The sequence below is a fragment of the Myxine glutinosa genome, chromosome 4 (assembly GCF_964187855.1).
Source record: "Myxine glutinosa chromosome 4, kmMyxGlut1.1, whole genome shotgun sequence".
In the NCBI taxonomy this organism is placed as follows: domain Eukaryota; kingdom Metazoa; phylum Chordata; class Myxini; order Myxiniformes; family Myxinidae; genus Myxine; species Myxine glutinosa.
In genome coordinates, this window is record NC_136264.1 from 205,050,290 (window position 1) to 205,069,507 (window position 19,218).

General features: G+C 43.9%; 1 protein-coding gene across 1 annotated transcript in view; it reads right to left on the minus strand.

The window, feature by feature from the left end:
- LOC137425664 (metabotropic glutamate receptor 8) overlaps positions 1–19,218 on the minus strand; it is a 574,551-nt gene that overhangs the window by 55,974 nt on the left and 499,359 nt on the right. The window contains exon 8 of the mRNA XM_078776933.1: positions 5,112–5,251. Within this exon, the coding sequence (XP_078633059.1) occupies positions 5,112–5,251 (140 nt within the window). The remainder of the gene's footprint in view (positions 1–5,111; positions 5,252–19,218) is intronic.

Genomic DNA, 19,218 nt, shown 5'->3' on the forward strand with positions numbered 1-19,218 from the left:
GGGGAGATTGGTGGAGAGATTGGTGGAGAGATTGGTGGGGAGAATGGTGGGGAGATTAGTGGGGAGATTGGTGGGGAGATTGGTGGGGAGATTGGTGGGGAGATTGATGGGGAGATTGATGGGGAGATTGATGGGGAGATTGATGGGGAGATTGATGGGGAGAATGGTGTGGAGATTGATGGGGAGAATGGTGGGGAGATTGATGGGGAGATTCGTGGGGAGAATGGTGGGGAGAATGGTGGGGAGATTGATGGGGAGATTGGTGTGGAGATTGATGGGGAGGTTGATGGGGAGATTGGTGGAGAGATTGGTGGGGAGATTGATGGGGACATTGATGGGGAGATTGATGGGGAGATTGATGGGGAGAATGGTGTGGAGATTGATGGGGAGATTGGTGTGGAGATTGATGGGGAGAATGGTGGGGAGATTGATGGGGAGATTGGTGTGGAGATTGATGGGGAGATTGATGGGGAGATTGGTGTGGAGATTCGTGGAGAGATTGGTGGGGAGATTGGTGGGGAGATTCATGGAGAGATTTGTGGAGAGATTGGTGGGGAGATTGATGGGGAGATTGGTGAAGAGATTGGTGGGGAGATTGATGGGGAGATTTATGGGGAGATTTATGGGGAGATTGATGGGGAGATTGATGGGGAGAATGGTGGGGAGATTGATGGGGAGATTTGTGGGGAGATTGATGGGGAGATTGATGGGGAGATTGATGGAGAGATTGGTGTGGAGATTGATGGGGAGATTGATGGGGAGATTGGTGCAGAGATTTATGGGGAGATTGGTGTGGAGATTTATGGGGAGATTGATGAGGAGATTGATGGGGAGATTTATGGGGAGATTGATGGGGAGATTGGTGTGGAGATTTATGGGGAGATTGATGGGGAGATTGATGGGGAGATTTATGGGGAGATTTATGGGGAGATTGCTGGGGAGAATGGTGGGGAGATTGATGGGGAGATTTGTGGGGAGATTGATGGGGAGATTGGTGGGGAAATTCGTGGTGAGATTGGTGGAGAGATTGGTGGGGGGATTCGTGGAGAGATTGATGGGGAGATTGGTGGGGAGATTGGTGGATAAATTGGTGAAGAGATGGGTGGGGAGATTCGTGAAGAGATTGATGCGGAGATTAATGGGGAGTTTGGTGGGGAGATTCATGGAAAGATTGATGGGGAGATTCGTGGAGAGATTGGTGTGGAGATTCGTGGAGAGATTGGTGGGGAGATTGGTTGGGAGATTCATGGAGAGATTCGTGGAGAGATTTGTGGGGAGATTGATGGGGAGATTCGTGGAGAGATTGGTGTGGAGATTCGTGGAGAGATTGGTGGGGAGATTGGTGGGGAGATTCGTGGAGAGATTGATGGGGAGATTGAGGGGAAGATTGGTGGAGAGATTGGTGGAGAGATTGGTGGAGAGATTGGTGGGGAGATTGATGGGGAGATTGGTGGAGAGATTGGTGGAGAGATTGGTGGGGAGATTGGTGGAGGTATCAGTGGAGATGCTTTTTGAGGTATTGTTGGACATATTGTTGGACATATTGCTGGACATATTGTTGGATGTATTGTTGTACATATTGTCTGATGTATTGTTGGACATATTGTTGGATGTATTGTTGGACATATTATTGGACATATTGTTGGACATATTGTTGGACCTATTGTCGGACATATTGTTGGACATATTGTTGGATGTATTGTTGGACATGTTGTGGGATGTATTGTTTGACATGTTGTTGGATGTATTGTTGGACATATTGTTGGATGTATTGTTGGACATATTGTTGGATGTTATATTGGACATGTTGTTGGATGTATTGTTGGATGCATTGTTGGACATATTGTTGGATGTATTGTTGGACATATTATTGGATGTATTGTTGGACATGTTGTTGGATGTATTGTTTGACATGTTGTTGGATATATTGTTGGACATATTGTTGGATGTATTGTTGGACATATTGTTGGATGTATTGTTGGACATGTTGTTGGATGTATTGTTTGACATATTGTTGGATGTATTGTTGGACATGTTGTTGGATGTATTGTTTGACATATTGTTGGATGTATTGTTGGACATATTGTTGGATGTATTGTTGGACATGTTGTTGGATGTATTGTTTGACATGTTGTTGGATGTATTGTTGGACATGTTGTTGGATGTATTGTTGGACATATTGTTGGATGTATTGTTGGACATGTTGTTGGATGTATTGTTTGACATGTTGTTGGATGTTTTGTTGGACATGTTGTTGGATGTATTGTTTGACATGTTGTTGGATGTATTGTTGGACATGTTGTTGGATGTATTGTTTGACATGTTGTTGGATGTATTGTTGGACATGTTGTTGGATGTATTGTTTGACATATTGTTGGATGTTATGTTGGACATGTTGTTGGATGTATTGTTGGACATATTGTTAGATGTATTGTTGGACATGGTCTCCCAGCAGAAAATGTAATCTCATTTTAATGAGAAATTTTGTTCAATTTCATTTGTTTTCATAATGACAATATTTCGCCATATCTTGATTTCCAAAAAAAATAGGGAGATTCTGGGAATGTTTCTTGTAAGTTTCACTTTCGAGGCTGTTATATCAAAGATACCCCAAAAGTGATTTCTCCTTTTTGTAATTGTTTTTATTTTAAAAATGTTTTTTTTAATTCTTGTAAAAAAAGAAAGCTGTTAAAATGAAAATGTTAAAATATCTGGCATCTTCCCCCTTATTTCCACTTAGTGTAGCAGCATAGCAAACCTGTTGTGCATTTTGTGATACAAGCACCAAATTTGGCACAAATGTACATTAATATGTTGCGAACATTTTCAGATATTGGGCCACTTGAAATTCCGTAACTTTTTTTTTCAAATTTTTTCAAATTTCGTAATTTCAAATTTTTCGGGTGACACCGTCACAATTTCGGTCTTCGAGGCCGGCCGATATAGTGGGGCGGCTTAGCCCAAATATTCAAAAGAATTGTGCATTTTGTGATACAAGCACCAAATTTGGCACAAATGTACATTAATATGTTGCGAATATTGTGTGGTCAGCAATGAAGACGAGAGTCTGAATTACATGTATGCAAAAGACCTTGTGAACCAGTGAAGCAAATACACGGGTAAGCATGAATTAAATCTAGGGCATGATATAATTTCCATGATGTTTACCTCTACACTCAATGGTGGAAGGAGGTAATGTTTTGATCCCAGCTTGTCTGTATGTCTGTTTGTCTGTTAGTCCACAAAATTCCAGACAAAGCTTGTAGTAGTGGTAGTTGTAGTGGTAGTGGTGATAACAGAAATTGTTATATAGAACTGAACTTATATTATTATTATATGCAGAAAATAACTTCATTTCTATATGCCCTGCAGTGGACAGGTTAATTGGTTTATGCACTGAAGGGGTCACCCTGGTGTGCACTGCTGTGTTCTGCCTCACTGAGTTGTTCAGGTATGATGTACTCAGCACAAGCTTCCGGTCGGCCCGGAGGTGGGGGTGCGGGGCCTGTCACGGAACGTCAAAACAAACGGCCTGCCGGGGCCGCCCAAAAGTCGGGCGTGAGGGGCGCGTCCACTAATGGAACGCCTCTCGCTTCCCAGATCGAGGGCCACGTGGTCAGGAGAACCTCGTCCCTTCCGGTCACACTTTGCCTATCGGCCGGCCTCGAAGACCGAAATTGTGATGGTGTCACCCGACAAAATTTGAAATTACGAAATTTGAAAAAATTTGAAAAAAAAAATTACGGAATTTCAAGTGGCCCAATATCTGAAAATGTTCGCAACATATTAATGTACATTTGTGCCAAATTTGGTGCTTGTATCACAAAATGCACAATTCTTTTGAATATTTGGGCTAAGCCGCCCCACTAACTAACATACAACAATCTGCACATATCGTTACAGAAATACGAGACCAGTAACCATGCGACTCCAAATGTGAAACGATAAAAAATAAATACAAAATAAAAAAAATAATCACACGTGAATCGAGTACCCCAAGACCGTGTTCTTGCCCCCATCATATTCGTAATCTTCATTAATGATGTCTCTGACTCTCTGGAAAATCCCCTTTATCTATTTGCTGATGACTCCCCCTCTGCCATGACATCCCTCATTCTTCAGACAGGCAGGCTGCAGACTCTTCCCTCTTAGACCTTGATGGAATCAGAAACTGGTGATACACTTGGAATATGTCTTGGAATCCTGACAAATCTCACACTCTCGCAATTTCTCTCCAAAAGGACCCTCTGGCAAATCCTCCCATCCACTTTCTTAACAATGCTCTCAACGAAGTTCAGTCATTCAAACTCTGAGGTTTCTCTGTCAGCCATGAACTTTCTTGAGCAAACCACATTTCAAAGTTGGCCTCCAAAAATTGGCATCCTCCATCGAACAAAGTCCTTCCTTGGCACACATGAACACTTATCCACCTACAAAGCCTTCATCTGCAGCTTGATGGAATAGTGCTCTCCCCTCTGGAATGGCACCCCTGCCTCACACCTTGCTCAACTTGACGCCATGGAAACTAAGGCCTTCACCATCATCGCAGACAGGTTTGTGGTCCCTCCGTCATCCTCCGCCTCTGTTGTGGTCTTGCACCCTCTGCTCTCTCCGTCCTTTGCCCTGCCCAGGTTTCTGCAAGTCACACGTGGTCGATCATCTACACATTTCTAGTAAAAACTCCCAAAATCCATAATCTTTGTTCAATTCCACTTATTTGTTCCTCTGTTTTGTCAGCTGTGGAACCAACTTCCACATTCTCTTTAATCTCACTCTTTACCTCCAGGTGCTGTTAGGGCTAGGATTAGCTGGAAAAGTCTTGGTGAATGTTCTCCGAAACACTCAAGTGTCACAATCATGGACTTCACGCACTGCCTTGGCCGAAATAATTTGGAAGTTGTTGGATATCATGAAAGATACTGTTAAAAATTTAAAGAATCTAAAGAAATCTTGTGTTTATTTTCTTCAAATTGATGCTATTGATACCATTGTTTCATAACGTAGTTGCAAATTTCATTTGTTTCAGGTCATGTGAGTCAAAAGGAACAACTGGTGTCTCTGCCTTGTGGTCATTAAAAATATAATTAATAAACACCCAAACCTGCCCTTACATTGAGTTGCAGGTGTTCGACCCACTGGCCAATGACATGGTAACCTGAACCGCTGCCGTTGGACAGCTGGTACTGGTAAATGTTGTAGCGACCGGGTGCGTCACCATCCTCATTGAATGTGACACGCGTTCCTGCACTGCCTGGTGGAGTGGAAATTGAAAGAAGGTTGTGGGTGGAAAGGTAGGTTGGAGGCAGGTGTTGGATAAGGGGTTGAAGGACAGGGAGGGAGTGGAAAAGAAGAAGTTGAAAGAGGTGAAAATATACAAGGATATACAAGGAATTTGGACACAGGAGGGCAATATGGCCCATCATGCATGTTCTACATCCACATCCTCTATATTTAAAAAACAATCAGTTGGTTTACTCAATATCCCTTGAGGAAGGGGAGCGGGGGTGAGGGGGGGGGGGTGAGGAACTGCAGAGAATGGTCGGGCAGGCAAAGGAACGTTCGTTTTTAGGCATGATGGAGGTTGTATGGAGAGGAATAAACAAACATCAACAGCACATTCAACTTTTGTTGTTTTTTTTGGTTTCTCAGTACCTAATTAAATCCAGTTGAAACTCATCTACTCATGCTGCTGACACTACACTATCCAGAGAGACCATTCCATGCATTAACTATTCTCCTTCAATAGGATTTCTCCCTTAATACCTTCTTAGCCATCCTCTTCTTTACTCTCAGGCAGTGGCCCCTAGTCCTGCCACTGCCAATCTCCACCGCACATCTCTTGTCCACATTCTCCACCGCACATCTCTTGTCCACATTCTCCACCGCACATCTCTTGTCCACATTCTCCACCGCACATCTCTTGTCCACATTCTCCACCGCACATCTCCTGTCCACATTCTCCACCGCACATCTCTTGTCCACATTCTCCACCGCACATCTCTTGTCCACATTCTCCACCGCACATCTCCTGTCCACATTCTCCACCGCACATCTCTTGTCCACATTCTCCACCGCACATCTCTTGTCCACATTCTCCACCGCACATCTCTTGTCCACATTCTCCACCGCACATCTCTTGTCCACATTCTCTACCGCACATCTCTTGTCCACATTCTCCATCGCACATCTCTTGTCCACATTCTCCACCGCACATCTCTTGTCCACATTCTCCACCGCACATCTCTTGTCCACATTCTCCACCGCACATCTCTTGTCCACATTCTCCACCGCACATCTCTTGTCCACATTCTCCACCGCACATCTCTTGTCCACATTCTCTACCGCACATCTCCTGTCCACATTCTCCACCGCACATCTCTTGTCCACATTCTCCACCGCACATCTCTTGTCCACATTCTCCACCGCACATCTCCTGTCCACATTCTCCACCGCACATCTCTTGTCCACATTCTCCACCGCACATCTCTTGTCCACATTCTCCACCGCACATCTCTTGTCCACATTCTCCACCGCACATCTCTTGTCCACATTCTCTACCGCACATCTCTTGTCCACATTCTCCATCGCACATCTCTTGTCCACATTCTCCACCGCACATCTCTTGTCCACATTCTCCACCGCACATCTCTTGTCCACATTCTCCACCGCACATCTCTTGTCCACATTCTCCACCGCACATCTCTTGTCCACATTCTCTACCGCACATCTCTTGTCCACATTCTCCACCGCACATCTCTTGTCCACATTCTCCACCGCACATCTCTTGTCCACATTCTCCACCGCACATCTCATGTCCACATTCTCCACCGCACATCTCTTGTCCACATTCTCCACCGCACATCTCTTGTCCACATTCTCCACCGCACATCTCTTGTCCACATTCTCCACCGCACATCTCTTGTCCACATTCTCCACCGCACATCTCTTGTCCACATCCTTCATCGTTTTAAACATCTCTATCAGATCCCCTCGGAATTGCCCCTTTTGTAATGTGTAAAGCCTTTTCTCCTTCAGCCGCTCCTCATAGCCTCATCGTTATAATTGTTGGACAGCTATGTAGTAGTGATATGTCTTTACTAATTCTTTGTCCCTCTCTTTTCCTTTCGACGTCTTGGATTGGAATCCACTGATCTCGACACTAACTGGATGGGGTGTCTTACGTTAATTGGCTAGGTGGTCCTGAATGCACCGGAAGCACTCCAACGGCCATATTACTTCTCCTACAACACAGAAAATTCCGTTTGCATCAAAACAAATACTTGTTTCAAGGTGCATATGTCCTATAAAAATTCCACCTTCCCACTTGATTTTCCTCCTTTCCCACTTTATTTTAGTCCATTCCCGGGTTGAAAAAAGCATTGTTATAGTTTTTATAAAATTCCATAGTGTGCTGCTTATGGTTGCAAAAACCGCGATGATCGTGATCAAAGGAGAAGAAGAATCACCTGTCATCAGTAAGTGGCATGCACCTTCCATTCACCTTCCATTCACCTTCCTGCTGCTATCCAGTTAGTATTGGAATCAGCATTGTAATCCCCATTTTTCTATAATTTCACCCTCTTTATAATGTGTGCGGCCATCTGAGGATAGTTCTTAATATTTTCTCTCTTTCATGGGTAGAGTTTCCTTAAGCTTGGCCCATGTGTACACACAATATATGCCATGATGTATGGTGAAGACAGACGTCTGTGGGAAAAAAGTCAAAGCATTGGCGCTCAAAGGGTCTGGACTCTGGACAAAAAGGTAAACATGGTGTGGACAAGAGGTCTCAATGAGTGGGTTGGGCTGGCAGGATGGCCTAGACGTACGCAGACGTCGCCTCTAAGCTGTCTCACCTGGGTTTGAATCCCGATCCAGCTATAAACTGTCATCTTTGTGTTTCACAGTCAGGATGATCCATCAATGTGTGTCGTCCCTTGGATGGACGTTAACCTGTGTGTCCCGACCACTGGCATTAGTTGGCGGATGTTAAAGATCCCACGGTGTTCTTTGAAAAGAGTAGGAGAGCTCACCTGTGCTGTTGAGATACTGGGGAAGCTCAGAACACGTTCATATGTCCCCCCCAACCCCCCATAGAAATTCCTGACTATGCCAGTGCCTGTGGGGCACTAGGGTTGACCTTTGGCCCCGGGCGCCACAAACCCTAACTACGCCACTGATTGGGAGGGACATGGTAAAACAACTGAAGAGAAGAAGAAGACTCAATGGTGCATGCTTAATCTAGACAAAAACGGCCTTGTCTACTTAAGACCCCTTCCCAAACCAGCATCGCCTTAACTCACCCCTTAGATACACCGAAAACAGCATCACGTCAACTCATCATTTTAAATAAACCACCCTGCCTCCTGCCTCGCCGGCTCTCCCCCCCCCCCCCCATTTTCTCAGTTCCCCACCCATCCCCCACACCCTCCCTCCCCCCCCCCCCCGTGTATGTTTGCCAATGTTCACGCTGTTTCTCTGGAAGAAGAAGATTATCATGGCTGAGTTTCTTTGAAATGCTTTCCGAGTTTGAATAAAAAGTCTTGTTGTTGTGTTTGAAGTTCATAGGTCGAACCATCATGCTGGAACTCCGACACGAGGTTGATGAGCGTTATTTTTATGTCTATATTTATGGGGTAGTGATGGGTCGTGCCTTCGTTCGTTGATAATATGCACTTTTTACTTTTTAAAGGAAGGAAATAAATAAATAATTTTGGTTTTGGATTAGGGACGATCTGAGATGGTGACTTGAATACCTGAAGGGACGACTGAGATTGAAGAAGATGTGGAAGTTGATTCCACAGGTGGGAGAAAAGAGGAACGGATGAATGGAGGTGAACAGTGATCCTGGATATGAGTAGCTTAACCAGTATGATGTTGATGGTGGACCGTCTTACCCCTGCATAGACCTGGGTGACACAAAGCAAGGAAAGAGCATTGGGTGCAAGACCAGAGAGGAGGCGGTAGAAGAAGAAGAAGAGACCATCAACCTGTCTGCGATGGGAAAGTAATAGTCCCATTGACTCAGCTTCATCATGGGAGATTCCAAAAATCTTGAAGACCTTGCGTCAAGCAGGGCAAGATGTGAGGCAGGAGCACTAGGCCAAAGGGGACAGCAGTACTCCATCAAGCTGCGGATGAAGGCCTTGCAGGTGGATAGGAGTTCAGGTGTGCCAAGGAAGTTGTTTGTATGATGGAGGATGGCGATTTGGCTTTGGAGGTCAATTTTGAAATGTGGATTGCTAATCTACTCATTATGCTAATGATATGCAGAAGCTGCAAAACACATTTGTCGTTGCTGACCTTTATTATTTCTTCTTTTAGATTTTCCCTCCTCTCCTTATTCCTCCTCCTCCTTTTCTTCTTCTTATTTTATCCTACATCTTTATTAACTTTTTTGTCCGCTTATTTCCTTTTTTCTATTTTTACATCTACCTTTGCTTCTTTCTACCTTCGCCAGTAAAGGTTTATGTGATTTCAGCACCATTGCATTCACGGTTTCCTTTGGATTGAATTCGTAAGGGTTTAATTGGTTCAACCCTCCATTAGTCAGGGTCCATGTGTTCCACACATCTGTCTCAGATTTCTCAACTAACCTTCTCTTTTTCTCAAAAATATCGCCCACATTCATCGGTCAATCCGGTTGGCCAGTGAGTGTTCTCATCTGGAACCCCCATCTTCAGATTTTGCGTTTTTTATAATTATGTTTGCCATCTCCTTGTATTTCTTGTAAAAGTACACTTATGTCTGTGAATGTTTTTGTCCTGCTTGTGAGTTACATGCAAGCTCATCCATGAGCCTGAGATCACTATTTCAATAACCCAGAGTAATTCACAATGCGACGTCTCACCGGGGTACGTAGATTATAGTTTACATGTAAGATATATAACCCTATTTCATTGTTGCACAAAGTCACGTGCATGTGGCATGATATTTCAAAAGCATTAGAGTGAATGATATAGATTGCATTATATATTTTATGATATATCTTTTAGCTCTTGCATGAGCCTCGATGTTGCATACAAAACAAACAAACAAAAAACAAATCTAGGTGCAGACAAACACACCCTTGGGAATGGGTTTGCCGAAGTTGAAGATAATGCACATTAAAGGTATAAACAAGAAAGAGCCATCAGAGATTGCAAACCCTCGCCCGGATGTATTTTCAGTGTTTTTTTAAGGCTTTTGAGTTAAAACAAATATGGCGGCCGAACCACGTGACCAATGACGGCATCATTATTTTTTTTTCGAAACGAATTTATTCCTAGATCATGCTCAAGAAATTTCATCTTGATCGGATGAAGTTTTGTACTTGTCGAATTATGACGTCATAATGGAGGCACCTATGACATCATCATTAACATATTTTATTCCCCATGGAGAGTTCTTTACAATGAGCCATGTCTCAATTTTTTCTATTCAGCGCTTTTGGAGATACAGAGGTGCAAAGTTCTTCGATTTTTCCAAGATGGCGGCCGAACCACGTGACCTATGACATCATAATTATCAATAAAAAATTATACAGGTGGAGTTGCATCTATGGTGAAAATTTCCTGTCAATCAGGCCAACGGTTGCAGAGAAAATCATATTTATTCTATGCGGACAAACAAACAAACAAACAAACATACAAACGGACTCAAATGCAATACCCTCTCCTCAGGCGAGGGTGAATATATATATATATATATATATATATATATATATATATATATATATATATTTTTTTTTTTTGTATACAAGATCGAGGCTCGTGAAAGAGCGAACATTAATCACACAGAAAGACAAACCGACACATAAAACATATAACATCGGGAGCGGTAGACAAGATGGGGAGAGAGGGGGAAGGACACAAACACAACATTTGAGAGCAGGGACTGAGAGACATGGAGACATCGAGAGATCTGAGAGAGGGCGAGGGCTTTGGGGGGGGGGGGCATGGGAAGGGGGCGGTGGGAGAGGTATAAAACATATGGACACTGCCAGGACTTCCAGGAAAGAAGTTGGAATTTCAAACAAGGTGGATCTGGGGTGAATTAGCGGGGGTAGAAAAGATCAAGGTTTTGGATGGGGGAAGATAAGAGATGGTGGTGAACAGCTGTTTTAAAGACCTGGAGGGAGGAGTGGGATTGAAGGGAGTGTGGGAGTTTGTTCCAGAGGCGGGAGAAAAGAGGAATGAAGGAGTGAAGGTGAGCAGAGAGTCGAGATTTTGGCAGTTTAACCATCAGAGGCTTGCTGGCAGATCTTGTGCGACCTGTAGGAATATTTGGGGGACAGAGCACAGAGAGAGCTGGGGGAGCAAGGCCGGAGAGGAGTCGGTAGAAGACAGAAAGACCACCTACCTGCCTGCGGTGAGTGAGTGAAAGGCCCTCAGAGATAGCTTCATCGCGGGAGATTCCAATGATTCTGAATTATAGTTAAGGTTAAAATTACCATAAAACTGTTATAGTTAAATTAGTCTAATTTGTTGAAATGGCCTAAATTACCGCACTGCCGGGCGAATCAAGCCCTTATGCCTTGTAGTGTACTTCAGACCACAGCCTGGAATAGCCAGCTCAAAATATCTCTGGTGGCATCCAGGTGTGCTAGTCGAGCCCTTGGTCTGAGACGTACTGCAAGACATAAAAGAAACAAGGCAAATGTTATCTCGAAACACAATTTGCTGTAGTCACAGATGCTGCTCATAATCTGTGCATCCTTCACTTGTTGTGGTTAAATTAGGCAACTCTGTTCCATTTTTATTATCGAAAAATAACTACAAAGAGCTTTCAACTGCATAGTTTAGTCGGGGTATGTCGATTACATTAGATCTTAGAATGACCGGTCTATATGTTGATGTATATCTGCCTACAGACTTGCTCGCACTTTCACTGACTGGCACACAGACCAATTACAATAGTCTCTGCCCTTCCGGTGATGCTCGTAGTAGTAGTAGTTGTTGTTGTTGTTGCATTGCCCAGGACAGTTCTCTCCAAGAAGCCTGCAGCACGGACACAGCTGATGGATCTCCTAGGAGCGACATATATATTCCCCACATCCTGAATGGTATACCCTCGCCTTCACAAAGTCGGGGATACATAGTGTTAAGAGAAAGAGAGGAGACAGAGACAGAGAGATAGAGATAGAGATAGAGATAGAGATAGAGATAGAGATAGAGAGAGAGAGAGAGAGAGAGACTTTTGACGTCCTTTTATTCCAAAAAATAGAAAGTGCATGGATGTACAGTGTATAAAATCAACAAAGCCAAAAACAAGAGAAAACGATGAAGCGAGGAAACAATACAGATACATGCGTTGATCAGTTCAAATTTTACCAAAAACAAATGCAATCTTCTGCAGCAATACTACGAAGTGTAGAAATTATGAACAATCAAGAGAAAAATAATACCAACTCGTTTTGGCGGACTTCACAGACACTTTTCAAACACCATTTTTCCACAAATCCATCAATTTCACCCATGATCTTGGAAAACCCAAACTCATGTTTTAGCCTTGCAGCACACAGTGCATTGAAAAACGTCATGACATTGCATTGATGAATGGGCTTACCATTCCGCCTCTCCTTTCTGGACAGGTAAGTAGCAAGCTTTGCTGTAGCTACAAAAAAGCACAACAGTTCATATTCTTTGTTGTGTTGCCGTCTCTTTTTGAGCCCAAAAATAAAGGATCGAAAAGTAAATCTGAAATTCATTTTGAACGACAAAGTCTAACCATTCAAATAAAGGAAAAAGTCTTTCACAACCAATAAAAAAATGAAAAACATCCTCATTTACAGAACAAAAGGGGCAACATGCAGATATCGGGGCAAAATTCCATACATATGTATTGCATGGGATGATCCAGTGGGCAAGGCGCCACTGAAGATCACCTGTTCTTTTGTTAATCAGCTTACAATACATTGATTCCCATACAGGTTCATTGGGGGGCCTGGCAGGGAGTAGCCTCTTCCATCGTGCTACTCCATTTAGCGGAGGAATACCAAGAACTTGAGATAACCACCACCTATATGGGCTCTTGCTGCTCTCAGCGTGCAATTCACTTGTCCCTGTGCTAACAGGTGGAAGTTCCTTGGGAAAGCAGTCAAAAATCAGTTTCGGAAAAGGGGACTCGTTGGGGTGTCCAAAAGTATTCCAAGTCCAAAGTTTCTGTAGCTGATGACGTTTTTGAACAACTTTCCTCAAAATCGTTCCAATTGTTCTCTTTGACCGAATCGCCGTCATGGTTGAAATTTCCTCCACATTCCTCCACCCGACACCGGAGTTTGGCCGAAGGTGCCATACTTTGTTTATGCCTGCCTCAATAAAGCGTTGGGACAAATGATGACTCTTGAGAACATCAGGGAAGAGAGGATTGAAGAACAGGGGTTCAACCTCGAACATCCCTGGGGAGTAAGTGTCCGCTTTACGGCTCACGGAAAGTCTTTCCCAGGCACTGAGAAGGCTCTGGTAAAATATGGGGAGCGTTGATGTATTCACGTACTTAAGGTGAGTCAGGAATACTTCGAGACCATAGCCGAGTCTACCCGCCTGCTGTAAAATATGGCAAGCCAAGGCATGGTTTGGCAGGTTTTCACCAAATAGGAGGCGTTGAATGGAGCACAGGCGAAAAGCCATGAGACGGGATCTCACGTGAACAAGGCTCTGACCACCTTCAGATGAAGTATGGCATATTACGCTTGGCCACAGCCAATGATGGCCTCCCCAAAAAAAATCCACAAGTTTGGCCTGTATCCTGTCCAGCAGCACTTCTGGTGGTTGCAGGCAAATAAAGCGATGCCACAATGTTGTAGCAACCAAGTTGTTTGCCACTAAGACTCGGCCCTTAAATGAGAGGTGCGGTAGGGTTCTTTTCCACAGGTTCAGCCTCCTGTCTATTTCTCCAGTCACACCTTCGCAATTCCTTTTCTCAAATTGTGTAGAGCCCAGGGACACACCAAGGTAATCAACACCATCTGCTTTCCACTCTAAGTTTTCTGGAAGAGCAGGCAGATGTGTTGAGACAGGTAGGCAACTATTAAGGTATGGCACCCAAAGAGCTTTGCTTTTCGTCCAATTAACCTTCAGAGATGAAGCCATGAAAAAGGTTCTTAAGGACTTTACAAGAGCAACAATGTCTTGGTGGTTTTTTATAATGACGCAAACATCATCTGCATAGGCCGATATAGTCATTGGTGGGCTTCCAGGAAAACAGGTCAGGCCAGAGATATTCTTTCTCAGTGTGCAAAGTAATGGCTCCATTGCTAATGCAAAAAGCAAACCTGAGACTGGGCAACCCTGCCGTACCCCCCTCTGAACCTTTATGGGGGGAACCAGTTCATTGTTCACCTTAATTACACTGGAGATGTCAGTGTACAATAGAGTTATAAAGGCCCTGAAAATTACCCCAAACCCACATGCTTCAAGAACATGGCACAAGAAAACATGGTCAATGCTGTCAAAGGCTTTTTCAAAGTCTAGAAAACATATTCCAAAATCATTTTGGTCATGGCGAGCATACATTAAATCCCGCATGAAAAAAATGTTGTCGTAAATCAAACGACTGGGGATGCAGAATGTCTGATCAGGTAAAACCAGATCACCAATGACTTTTTTCAAACGATTTGCCATTGCTTTCGAAAACATTTTATAGTCAGTGCACATTATTAAAACCGGTCTCCAATTCTCCATCCACCGGAGATCTCCTGACTTTGGGAGAAGACTCACCACTGCTCTCCTTAGACTTAGTGGCATTACACCTTTTCGCAAGGATTCTTGGAATACAATGAATAGTTCCGGGCCCAAAATGTCCCAAAATTCCATGTAAAACTCAGCTGGCAGGCCATCAATTCCCAGAGCCTTTCCAGATTCCATTCCAACCAGGGCACGCTGTAACTCATCAAGGCTTAAAGGCACATCCAGCTCCAGGCGTTGTCTCAGTTAGGGTTGGGAGATGGGAGGTAAAACATTTTATTTTATCCTCATATATATCTTTTTTAGCAAATAGTTCAGAATAATACTTTCTAATAGTGATTTTTACCCCATCAGAATTTGTAATTTCATTCCCACTGGGGTCCTTAACTGATAAAATAAGCCGGGGAGGCTTCGTTTCAGCTTCTAAGTGAAAGAAGGCTTTGCTAGGACTATCCGATACTTTAATGCTTTTTACTCTCAGTCTAACTAGGAGTCCTGCAGCCTTCTCCTGTAATAGTTCCCGGAGTTGGGTCCTTTTTTCAAGGAGCAATTTATAATTTGTCTCATTTTCTTGCTCTGCCATTTTGTTTTGCAGTTTTAGAATTTCGGTTTCCAACCGTGCCAATGTGATTTGACTTTCATGAGTGATGTGGGAATTAAACTGTTGACAAAACAGTCGTATATGAGTTTTCATATTATCCCACCAAAGGTTAGTGGAAGCAAAGAGGGGCTTTTTTCCAACTATAGCTATCCATAGGATGCGAAAGGCTTCCTTAAACAGGGTATCATCCAAAAGACTTGTATTGAATTTCCAATAGGCGCTGCTCCGTTTGAATTGAGGGAAAGATAGGCCCATCGTGACCATGTGGTGGTCAGAGAAGATGGAAGGGGTAATAGTTGAGGAGGTTACAATATTCCTTAATCGTGGGGTGATGTACCAGCGGTCAAGCCTCGCTAAGGATACTTGGCCATTGGAGCATCGACACCATGTAAACTGCCGGTCATTTGGGTGCATCAATCGCCATACATCCAAAAAAGCCCCACCTGAAAGAAACTGGGAGAGGTCACCATGGGACTCGGGATGTGGTTCCGGTGAATTTCTGTCTATTTTGGGCTCTAGCGTACAATTGAAATCTCCCCCCATGCATATGCACTGATTTGGGTCAAACAAATTTAAATGGTTTATCACTTCAGTAAAGAAGGCTTTACGGTCAGTACTCTCACTTGGTGCATATACATTAAAAATAATAAGCTTCAGGCTATTGATCACCAATTCTAGGGAGGCAAAACGTCCCCGAATCACCTCCTGAAAGAGGCAAGATTCAGGTACAAGTCCTGGTTTTAACAAAAACCCAACTCCAGCAGATACAGATGACATATTACTGAAGAAACATTTACCTTTGAACATGCTGCACCAGTCATGTTCAACCTTCTCAATAATATGAGTTTCTTGCAGTAATATTACATCAACTTGTTTCCGTTTGAATAAACTATTCACTTGGATCTGGCGGACGTGACTGGCCCCACCACCATTTATATTGAGTGTTGCAAGATTAAGCGTCTTCATCACTCATGAGTAAATTTTGTCTGACACTGAGTACTCACTCTTTGCCTTTGTTATGATTTTCTTTAGTCGATGAAACTGCGATTTTGTTAGGTTTAGTTCCTCAGATTTTTTTATGACTAGTTTTGCAGCCTGAATAAAGGGAGCCAAATCAGGGAAATGATCCCCAATGATGACATTTCGCTGTCTATACGTTTCATTGAGGAATGAGAGAACAATATGGGGAGGGGTTGGGGGTTGATCTGCCATTAATTGTGATAATGCTGTTACCTCCACCTCCTCTTCCGATTCTGATAAATCAGAAAGTGGTCCAATGGGGTCTGGGTCAATACCGTTTTCTTCTCCTGCTATGCAACCTAGCTTTCCCTTGTCTGGGGGGTCCACGCAGTGCTGTGTTTGGGAAACATCAGCACATTGATTACTGATTTCCTCAATTGGCATGAAATCATTATTCCCACATTCCTGTGGATTTATGTTTCCACCCTTATCTGCTATATTGGCAGATTTATTATGGATGTCAGCCTGTTCGGCGACATTCGTTTGGATCAATGATGCACCATTCACGGTATCGTGGCCTGAATTATTTACATCATTAACGTCGTCTGTGTGAGTAATGGAAGCGCGTTGTTCTCGCGGCTGAACCCTGATACTCTTTTGTGGGTTTTCCTCTTTATTTATTTGGTCCACGCTTTGTAGAGAGATTCCAAGTGCATCCTGAAGAGTTTTTCCACCAACAGCCTGCAAATCGAGCACAACCTTTTTACCTGCTCCAGATGAGTCACTATCATCCGGAGCCCTTCGTTTACTCGTCCCCACTTTACTATCAGTGTCCATTTCAACATTTTGCTGAGGAGGAATAAATACGTTCACGCTTGGAACACTGGATTCACCCTCATTAGGAATTTTAAGCGGTGGCAATGCGTTAACCTCCCCCCCACTGGGAATCTCAATTAGTGGAGCAACGTTAACCTCCCTCCCACTGGGAGTATTCATTAGTGGAGCAGCGTTAACCTCCCTCCCACTGGGCGTATTCATTAGCAGAGCAACCTCCTCCTTACAAACTATGGCAGTGTGACCTGTCTTGCCACACCTGACACACGAGGCTTTGGGACAATAACGTTTTAAATGTCCATACGCTCCACACTGAAAGCATGTTAAGGTGGTGGATGATGCGTATAGCTGGAAATTTGCCTCTTCAAAATTAATTTTGAAAGTGATGTTGAGGCCTGTGTCGTCCCCACGGTCTGGAAGGACCATATACACCTGTCTGCGGAAGCTCATTACGTGCTTAACACGTTCATTCCGACACCCAAGAGGGATTGTTGAAATCCTCGATACCATTTTACCGTACCGTGATAGCACGGTCATTAACTTGTCATTTGGGATAAATGGTGGTACGGTGGAAATAACCACTCTCGTCGCAGGAGTTAATAGCGGCGACGCCATCATAAAGTGACCGCTTTCCGTGGTTATTCCCGCACTTACCACGTCATGGACGAGTTCCTCGTCCGAAACGAACACCACCACTTTCTGGTTCATACGCGAAGCTGCACGTATATTTTCATCCCCAACAATGCTCCCCACAGCGAGGATGATGTCCTCAACAGGGACTCCATCCGGAGGCACGCACACAAACGCGTGCTTCCTGGTTAAGCCTTCAAAGTCATCGCGACGAGAGCGTGCATTCGCCATTCCGGCGAAAATACCCCCCCCCCCTTCCCCCGCTTGTCCGAGCCGGACAAGAGGGTATCAAACTTAAATAAACGAACTAAAGTAAATAATAAACGTGCATTATAAGCACAGAAATGGCTTACAACGCGCCGTCAACGCCAGTAGGCCGCACCCAAAATGGGCCCGCTCTCAATCCTCTCTCTCTCGAAGGCAAAGGTGTAGAACAGATGAAAACAAATGCCAAAGCACACAGGATGGAAAAGGAGAGGGAGGGGGGGGGGGCAGGGGAGGGCAGGAGAGGGGGGAAAACTCACGACAGACTCACCAAAACACAGAGCAGTTGCTCACAGCCGCCATGACGCTACACCCAACGCACCGACAGCCGATAGGTGGCGACAGAGAGAGAGAGAGAGAGAGAGACAGAGACAGAGCCAGAGACAGAGAGAGAGAGAGCGAGAGAGAGAGAATTGAATTTGCAACACCATTTATTTCACAAAAAATACACCAGGTCAAGTTACATTTTTACAGGAGAGAAAAATAAAAATAAAAACAACAGTTATTAATGTTAAAAAGAAAAGTACAAATTCGATTCATTTACAACACATAATGCTTCATTAATACACCATTTGCACTCAAAGAGTTTGACATTTTCATTCGCCACATAATAATCAAACTCTAACCTTATTCTTGCAGACACCAGCCCTTTAAACATAGGAACAACATCAAACCCATGCCCATTATCAATTTTAATTTTCCTCGATTTATATATTGAATATTTTGCTACAGCAACTAAGAAGTTTAGGAGAACACCAGAGTCCTTGCAGGAGGGTCTGAAAGATACACCAAAAATAAAAGAGTGTGAAGTAAAAGGAAAAGACAACTGCTCAAAAAGGTGTGTGAGAATCAAGAAAAGAGGTATTAGTCTTTCGCATTTCACATAGACATGAAAGAGATCCTCCTTCTGGACACAGAAGGGGCATGCTACTGGCACTGAGCTGTCAAGGTGATGAACAAAGGTGTTCGTAGGGAGAGCCCAATGTGCTAGTCTCCACTGGATATCTGCGAGGAACCCGTAAATAGGTAGTTTGTACATATTAGGCCACAGTGGCGTGGCAGGAGACCCTGGCCCTAACCTTTCTGACCACAAGGCCACTCGCGCCACTCCGGAGAAGGGTGATGCTTGGTTTTCTCGAAGGAGCTTGTGAATACCCGCCTTTTTTACCAAATGAAAAGGAGATACAAGTTCACCATTTGACTGGAGAGCTGGGAGCACCTTAATTTCAGGGAAAGACAGCCGAAAATCCTCGACATTGTTTA